Genomic DNA, 10,087 nt, shown 5'->3' with positions numbered 1-10,087 from the left:
TTCGACCTTAAAATATCGCAGATGTCCATCTTTCAGTTCAAAAATATCATTATGTCTAACGGATCATACTCATTAAGTGAATGGAGGGTAATATTAAATCAAATTTCATAGTTTAAGGGCATTTTGAGCCCTTTCCGTTAAAATAATTTGAAGTTACTTAACATAAAAGCTCACGTGATTGACTTGATTTTAAATTTGATAGTAAATTTAAAATTATATAAAGGTTGGTATCTACTCTCTACTCTCCTCCCTCCACGGTCCTTCACTTCCTATCTCTTCTATTTTTTATATGAATTTTGTCCACCATTTTTTTTATTTATGAAAAAGAAAAAAAGGAAAATAACGATGCATTCATATAGAAATAATTAGTTCAATAAAAGATGAACTAATCAAGCAAATATTGACAAATATTATATTTTTCTTTTGTGTGTATCCATAATTGAAAACAAAAAATTAAAAATAATAATTTCTCTTATCCGTGCACCCTCATCCCATCATGATAATAATACTAATTAAAATAATATAAAATCTAAGTTCATTTCAAATTAAGTCCCGAATATCCTAATTAATAATAAGAGATTAAAAAGGAATAAAAGAGAAAATAAACAAGACATTTGAATAATTGGGAGAAAACTTTATATTGATGAAAATAATAATTCTTTTATATGGAAAATCAATCGAGGTAAGTATGAATTTTAGTTGGATCCTCATTTATGAGTTGAGTTACGTTTATAATAAATTGAGGTTGATTTAAAATAGACCATTAGGAAGATATTATGAAATTAATTATTTTTTTCAATATTATTTTCAGGTGCATCGGGTCAAAATATTAGTTGTAAGTGGGTTTTTTTTTAATAGAAAATAGAATTTTTAAAAATATCATTTTTATTATTTATATGAGAAAGATTTAAATTGTAAATAATAGCAAACTATTAATTCAAATTAAATGCTATAAACATAATTTGATTTAATTGTACCCCATAGTAAATTGTTGCTATTTCGCCTCTCTCTTGGTGAATCTCGTTCTCTCCCTCGTCTCTCTCGCTTTTACACAAATGCAAATGCATAAAATATGTTTGCGTTTGTATAAAGTGAGAGAAAATTGTATGTATACATATATTTTCGTTTTCTTCTCTCCCCTCTCCCAGATCTCGCTCGTCGGTCTCTTCCTCGCCTTTCTCGCTTATACAAACAAAAATGTATGAATTGTATTTTCTTTTGTATAAAATGAGAGAAAATTGTATATACACATGCAAGTACATATATCTTCGTCCTATACACTTATAATTATACAATACAAATATTTTCCTACCCAATTCTCTTTTGTCTTTCTCTCTTTCTCATTTTATACAAACACATATTATACAATTAATTTTTTGTATATGTATACCGAAACAGAAACAAATTATACAATTGCTTTTTTTTGCATATATATAGCGAGATATACATATTTATGTTTGCTATGAAGCACTATTATGCAAACTATAATTATAGCATATAAATATAATATTTGTGTTTCCTCTATGTGAAAGTTGCTCTAAGAAATATAATAAATAAATATTTAATAATTTTATTTTAAGAGAGCTATTAAATATAAAGAAAATATGAATCAAAAGATTAACATCGAGTGCAGGATATTTTTGAATCGATAACGTTAAAAATATTTTAAGATCGATAAATAACTAAAACGTAATTTTATATCAATTCAAATACTTGATATACGTTTTAGAACCTTCTCTCATACAAAAATTAGAGAAGGCGACTTATCAGCCTTTTAAAAAGCCCGTCTGTCTTCGCATAACAACTGGATTATTTTCTGATCCAATTCCTTAACCAACAATAAAGAAATGACAATTGCTTTTATTTTTGCGTAAATTGACAAGTAAAATTATTCCACATGTGATATTCATGCACTCTTTTATTTCAATAATTTTACAGTTTCAGATATACAATAGAAACCACCAAAATTTATTTCATTTCTAAATTGAGAGGTACTCCTGTAAAACAGGAACTATTAATAAACATCACATTTCTCTTGACTTTATCAACAATCCCATTCTCATCCTGTGTTGTTTTGTGTATGTATGTATATCTACCTCCAACGTAACTCACTTATCATCGAAATAATTGGAACGGTTTTAAAAAGTCTAATTTTAGTAACGATTTAAATTGGATATAAACTAATTAAATAAACCAAGTCATTGACACCTTATCTTCCCATCCTCACCACAAGAATCGCCTATGTTTCACCGTTAGAAAAACCAACCTGAAGTTAACTCTTTTTGTTGCTTCTCAGTTCTTAGCTCAATTAACAACAACTCTGTCTTTAAGGGTTGATAATAAATATGGTTACCTGTGGAGGCCTAAAACACTTTTTTGACAAACCATTCCCAGAAAATTCAACAATTCTTGATTCCACTTCTTCATGGAATCAGATTAAATCAACAAAACCAAATAAAGATTCATCCTTTATGGAGATTTTTGATGAATTAAATTCTGTTTCATCGTTTTCTTCTAATTATCTCCCTCCATTGTCTACTACCACCTCATCGTCGTCGTCGTCATCATCATCGACATGTTCTTCTTATAATAATTCGTCATTATCTTTCGAAGCAATTCACCAATCTGGTGTTGAAGGGAAAAACAGAGACCCCATTTATCCACCAAGCAGTCAGAATAAACATTACAAGCATAGTGATAGCTTTTCTTCAAGAAATTCAGATTGTCTTTCAATATGTACAGAAAGCCTTGGATTTGAAAGCTGTGATGATGTTGAAGACATTATGAATGCATTGAGCATTGGGAATGATCAAGAACACGAAGAAATTAGATCAATAAACATTCATAATCAGGGGATTATAAGTCATGAATATACAAAAATTAAATCAAGAACAAATAAAGGGGCATTATTGCCTCCTCCAATTTCTTGCATTGGTAGAAACGGAAAGCCCTGTGTTTGTTTTGAATCTTTTAGAGAAAATGGTAGGTTTATTCTCAAGGAAGTTAAAATTCCTGAATGGGAATTCTTGCATGCATGTAGAGAAGATGGACGATTGAAGCTACATATTGTTCAGTCAGATGACGAATTTTTCGATGAAGATGAAGAATATGATGATGATTCAGAGGATGTTGAAGAAGATGAATCAAGTCAATACGTAACAAATGATGACGACGATGATGATGAGAAAAGAGAAGTTGGAGAATCTAAAACAATTTAGGAATTAAAAAAAAAATAGATATCATAAAAAGCAGAGGCGAAGCGAAGCCAATATTTAAAAACATACGAGTTCACGTTTCTAGTCCTTTCTAAGTTACTTAGTTACATATTCAAGATAAATACAGTGTTCGGACCAAAGCATTTGGACGAACCTGAAACAGAAGCTCTAGCTCCGCTCCTGCACAAAGACAAAGGGGTGTTTAATTTTTTTTTTATTTTTTTTGGTTTACTTGTAAAAAAAAAAAAGGTTTAAAACTACTCTTTTTCTCTCTCTGTTTCAATTATGAAAATAAAGAGGAATCGGAAATGTAATTCTGAGTTCCAGATTTAGATGATGATGTAAAGGTAGTAGCAAGAGAGTAGTAATGTTCATGGGGTAAATTAATGTATTCCCAGCAATAACATGAAACGAGGAATACTCGATTTCATCCTCAAATAAAATTTGAACTTGTATTTATCTGTAGCTTAGTATTTTCGATTCTGCTTGCATCAGAAAGTTTCATGTTAAAATTAAAATGTTATTTGTCAATGTGATAATACAATGTCTTTGTAATTTTATACTTTGCACCTAATGATGTCTAAATATGAGTAATTTTAGAAATTTTACTAGGAATTCACAAAGTTCATATTCTGTGAGCATAGCAAGAGAGATATTCAATATTTGTAGCAGTCAATGCAGCTAAAGGAGAAATAAAATATATATTATATGCATGGAATTTCATTATTTTGGGTCCAACTTTTTATTTGATCGAAAAGAATGGAGTTTTAGTCAAGTTATTTTTTAGACCAAAAAAAGTATTACTATATACGATTAAATAAACAAATACTCTAGTCATTACACCTAAAATAGAAATTCAAAAAATAACAAAAAAAGTATGGTAAATGATATATTAAGAAAGGTAAGAAGAAATACTCCACCTAAAAGCTAAGTTGTCTAATTTTACTGGTTCAATTGATGAATACAAAAAATGATTTATTAATTTGTGTTTAATTTTATTTTTATTAAAAAATATTATTAATTTAATATTTAATATTTAAATAACTTCTATTTTTAAAAAAATTATAGTAAATCATCTTTATGTTTTTTGATATTTCTAAAAGGATATTGCAAGTCAAAGACGGAGCAGTATGATAATACATATTATATCATATACTCTTATACCATGTGTGAATCATTATTATCCATTGTATTGTAATGTATTGTTATTATACCTATAATGTATGTTTTGATTGTTACTTAAAATGTGTTATACTGTATTGTTAAATTTTGTTGTTACGTAACAATGGAAATCCCTATTTTATGGAACAACCAATTTGGTGTGTTTCCATTGCTACTTAATTTCTTTTTTCAATTATATCTTCGGACAAGGGCCTGAAATACCCTTAAAGTATTAAAAATGGTACAAAATTACCCTTCATCCACCTATTGGCTCCAAAATGCTCTTCTCATCCACCTATTGGCTCCAAAATACCCTTGTTAAGATCTGTATTTAACATTCTGTTAAATTAGTCTAGCTATGACTTGAGTTTTTTAATCTTTCAATTAGTTAGTTAGTTTGTTATTTTTCAGTTAGTTAGATTCTTTTTCTGTTACAACTTACTTGTATAAATGTGCAGAGATCAGCTCAATGAAAGTTAGTTTTTCATTCTGCAAAATGCAGTTTTCACTTCTGTTCTTCTTCTCCAGAAATTCAGAGCTCCTTCCATGGAGTTCTTAGGAAGATACTGATCATTTCTACATGGTATCAGAGCCTTGGGTTCTTCCTCTGTGTTGATTCTCTTCTTCTTCAAATCTCGCTTTTGTTTCTTCGATCAGTCATCAATCTGATATTCCCATTTTTTTTAGATCTCAGTTGTTCTTCTTCTTGCTGGTCATTGATTCATGGCGATTGATACAGATCAACCAACCTTGACTGCTGAAACTCAACAACCACAGATTCCTGACTTCAATAATGCTCTCTATGTGCATCCTTCAGAGAATGCTGGATCATCAATCACTCCAGTCGTGTTTGATGGTGTTGGATACCGTTCATGGCGACGGGGAGTTCTCAGAGCACTTTCGGTGAAAAATAAAACAGGATTCATCAATGGCAAGATTAAGAAACCAGCTCCAACTTCACCTATGTATGATCAATGAGAGCGCTGTGACAATATGGTAACCTCCTGGATTCTTAATTCTCTGTCAAAGGATCTAGCTGATAGCCTACAATATGTAAACAATGCAAAGGAGTTATGGGATGAATTAGAAGATCGATATGATCAAGCAAATGGTGCGAAGTTGTATCAAATTCAACAGGAACTCAGTGGTCTTACTCAAGGAAACCTTGATGTTACAGGTTATTACACCAACATCAAAAGGTTATGGGAAGAATTAGCTACTTTGGATACTACACAGTGCACTTGTTTATGCACTTGTGGGGGTAAGAATAAGCTGCACAAGGCAGAACAAGATAGACGACTTATTCAGTTCTTAATGGGCCTAAATGAAGTCTACACAATTGTGCGAGGAAGCATTTTGATGATGAATCCTCTACCCACCATGGCACAGACTTTCTCCATCTTAGTTCAGGAAGAAAAACAAAGGGAAATCAAACCACATTCTCGAATTCATCTGGATTCCACATCACTGAGTGCATCTACAAACAGCAGCTCAGGTTCTAGGCAATCTAATGCAGGCAACAACACTAACACTTTCAGAACAAGTTTTGTTCCAAGTAGAAGAGGGGGTAAGGGTGTGTACAAGCAAAATAATCCTGCCAACAATTCATCTTCTGATTACTATACAGGTTCATCTAGTAATTCAGGAAATTCATTCAGAACATATCCATCAAACTACAATAAGTCAAATTTGTTTTGTGACTATTGTAAGAAATCAGGCCACATTGAGGAAAAATGTTATAGATTACATGGTTTTCCTCCAGATTTTAAGTTTACTAAGGGGAGAAATTCAGGATCTGCAGCAAATGTTCATGGTAATTCAGGAAGTACAACTTCTGAGAAGTATGAAGATCAAGGAAACAATTTGACTCATAGCTTTACATATGATCAGTATAATCAGTTGCTTGGTTTGTTGGGAAACATTCATGTTCATGGAGAAGCCACGAGTGATGGACACAAAAATTCTGCAGATGGATTTACACATGAACAAGGAGCTGTGAACCTTGCAGGTATCTTAGCTTGTCATTCCTCTATAACTGATTTTGGTAAAATGTCTTGTAAATGTGTTGTATCACCTGCTGCATCATGGATTATAGACTCAGGAGCCACAAACCACATGACATATAATAAAGCCTTACTTACTAAAATCAGACCCTTGGCTTATCCATTCTTAGTTACACTACCAAATGGATATAAAGTGAAAGTGACTGAAGTTGGTGATGCCTATCTAAATTCAACATTGACTCTATATCAAGTGTTATTTGTACCTAGTTTCAAATTCAATTTAATTTCTGTTCAGTGTCTAACTTCACAACTCAAAGCTATCATTAGTTTCACCAATTCATCATGTATTATGCAGGGCCCTTCTCTGAAGAGCCCTCTGGAGATTGGTAGTGCAAAGGATGGCCTATACTTCACTTGTTCAAGGTGTCCAAACTGCAGGAATTCATCTGGTTCTTCCTCACTTGCTTCAGTTCCATCTTCTTCTGCTTCATATCCTGTATCACATAAGCCTTTCACTTGTATCTCTTCTGTAAAATCTCTTCATGAAAATAATAAAGACATTTGTTGGACTCCACAACAATCATCTGTTAGTAATTTGTGTCCTGTTAGTTTTCACAAATCATGTATGTCTCATGGAAATGTGGATCATTTGTGGCATGCAAGACTAGGCCATGTACCTTTTGGAAAAATGAAGGCTATCTCTACTATACCTGTTTCCTTTGCCCCAAAACAACCTTTTACTTGCATTATTTGTCCAATGGCAAGACAAGCAAGAATTCCTTTTCCTACCAAAAAGACAATACAATCCACAAGAGTTTTTGAATTGCTTCACATTGATTTATGGGGACCATATAATACACCAACACATACAAATCAGAAATACTTCCTAACCATGGTTGATGATTTTAGTAGATCAACATGGACTCAATTGCTCAGCTGCAAAAGCAATTCACTACAAACCATAAAAGCCTTGATTTGCCTAATAGAAAACCAATTCAAAACTACAGTAAAGTCCATCAGAACTGATAATGGTTTAGAATTCACAAATAAAGAAACCTCTGATTTTCTCCAGAATAAAGGAATCATTCATCAAAGAACTTGTCCTTACTCACCACAACAAAATGGTGTTGTAGAAAGAAAACATAAGTATTTGCTTGAAACTGCCAGAGCTTTGTTATACCACTCAAAACTTCCTTTACAATATTGGGGGGAATGTGTCCTTACTGCAACATACCTGATCAATAGACTTCCTTCCATAATCTTAAACAACAAAACACCTTTTGAAATATTGTATGACAAGCAGCCTTCATACTCACACCTCAGGTCATTTGGATGTTTATGCTTTCCCACCATCAAAACACATAAAGACAAATTTGAACCAAGATCAACCCCTCACATCTTCATTGGATATCCTTTCAACACAAAAGGTTACAAGGTTCTAGACTTGGAGTCTAAAAGGATACACATTTCTAGAGATGTCACATTTCATGAGCATATATTTCCTTTTGCTGATGTGTTTCCTGATTCTACATTCACTTCTGTCTTGAAAAATCTGAGAAATAATTCTACAATGTTGAATATGTTAGATAAGGATATCACCAAGGAAGTCACTAACACTGATTATTCTGTTTCCTCACCTTTTGAACTTGATAAGATTGTTGGAGTTAACACTCAAACCCCTACTGTTTTACCAACAAACATGCACACTGAAGAACCAACCACTATCCAAACTGTTTCTACTCCTACAATACCAACTGAAACACAAAATGAATCAGTTCTTAGGAGATCAACTAGGACACACACTGTTCCAAAATATCTAAGTGAATATGCCTACAAGTTGCCTTCATCACATTCATGTTTTTCAATCCCTACTCCACACACCAGTCATCACAATTCAAACCATATTTCCCTCACCTCTTTTTGCCTGGATAGTCAGCAACTAATGCAACACATTTCTCATGACATTGAACCATTTTCTTATGAGGAGGCATGCTTGGATCCTGCATGGCAAACAGCCATGACATCAGAATTTAAGGCCTTGTATGATAATAACACTTGGGATTTAGTAACACTACCTGCAGGGAAGAAACCAATAGGTTGCAGGTGGGTTTACAAGATCAAGCACAGAGCTGATGGTACAGTGGAGAGGTTTAAAGCAAGATTAGTTGTCAAAGGTTATACACAACAAGCAGGTGTTGATTATAATGAAACTTTCTCACCTGTGGTAAAGATGACCACTGTAAGGACCTTAATTGGTTTGGCTGTCAAGAAAGGTTGGAGTTTATTTCAACTAGATGTTAACAATGCCTTCCTTCATGGTGATCTACATGAAGAGGTCTATATGCAACTACCACAAGGCCTTCTAGTTGATGATAGAAGAATGGTATGTAAGTTGAGAAAGTCTCTCTATGGTTTAAAACAGGCCAGCAGACAGTGGTATGAAAAACTAGCCACAACACTTTGCTCAAGAGGATATTCACACTCTGACAGTGACTATTCTCTCTTCCATAGAAAAGTTGGAATGTCTGTAGTCTTTGTAGCTATATATGTTGATGACATTATTTTGACAGGAACAGACTTGGCAGAAATTGAGTCCTTAAAAGCACATCTACATGATCAGTTCAAGATAAAAGATTTGGGAAAGCTGCATTATTTCCTAGGCCTAGAAATTCTATACAAAGACAATGGTGTTTTAATTTCTCAGAAGAAGTTTGCTACTGATTTAATCAAGGAGTTTGGTTGCTCAAACTGTAGCACAACATCATCACCACTTGATCCCTCTGTGAAATTGAGTTCAACTGAAGGAACACTACTTACTGATCCAACTTATTATAGAAAGTTGGTGGGAAAATTGAATTTTCTTACAAATACAAGAATGGACATCACATATAGTGTTCAACATCTTAGCCAATTTTTGCAGGCACCTAGAGAACCACATCTTAAGGCAGCCTTTCATGTATTGAGATACTTGAAGAATGACTTGAGCCAAGGGATTTTCATGACCAAACATGCAGATTGTACAATTACTGCATATTGTGACTCTGACTGGGCAGCATGTTCTGATTCTAGGAAATCTGTAAGTGGATATATAGTGTTTCTAGGGGATAGTCCTATCGGTTGGAAATCAAAGAAACAGACAACAATATCCTTGTCATCAGCAGAAGCAGAATACAGAGCAATCAGAAAGGTAGTTGGAGAATTGGTTTGGTTGGAAAGATTATTGGGAGAACTAACTGAATCTTGTAAGTTACCTATCTCAGTTTTCTGTGATAGCCAGGCAGCAATCCATATAGCAAAGAACCCAGTATTCCATGAACGCACCAAACACATTGAGGTTGATTGCCATTTCGTGAGAAACAAATTGCAAGAAGGACTCATTGCTCTTCATCATGTCTCCACTTCAGAACAAATGGCTGATATTCTAACTAAAGCTTTGAATGGACCTAGTCATTCTAACATCTTGCGCAAGTTGTCAGTAACTACATCACTGCCAACTTGAGGGGGGGTGTTAAGATCTGTATTTAACATTCTGTTAAATTAGTCTAGCTATGACTTGAGTTTTTTAATCTTTCAATTAGTTAGTTAGTTTGTTATTTTTCAGTTAGTTAGATTCTTTTTCTGTTACAACTTACTTGTATAAATGTGCAGAGATCAGCTCAATGAAAGTTAGTTTTTCATTCTGCAAAATGCAGTTTTCACTTCTGTTCT

General features: G+C 33.1%; 1 protein-coding gene across 1 annotated transcript; it reads left to right on the top strand.

Annotated features, from left to right (window-relative positions):
- Positions 1–2,195: 2,195 nt before the first annotated feature.
- LOC107023403 (protein FAF-like, chloroplastic) lies at positions 2,196–3,680 on the top strand. The gene has a single exon (XM_015224091.2). The coding sequence runs from the start codon at positions 2,346–2,348 to the stop codon at positions 3,216–3,218; it is 873 nt and encodes a 290-aa protein (XP_015079577.1). The 5' UTR covers positions 2,196–2,345; the 3' UTR covers positions 3,219–3,680.
- The last annotated feature ends 6,407 nt before the right edge of the window (positions 3,681–10,087 follow it).

This window comes from Solanum pennellii, chromosome 6 (genome assembly GCF_001406875.1).
Source record: "Solanum pennellii chromosome 6, SPENNV200".
In the NCBI taxonomy this organism is placed as follows: domain Eukaryota; kingdom Viridiplantae; phylum Streptophyta; class Magnoliopsida; order Solanales; family Solanaceae; genus Solanum; species Solanum pennellii.
The sequence above is the reverse complement of the archived record's forward strand: the minus strand, read 5'-3'. Positions and strand labels throughout refer to the sequence as shown.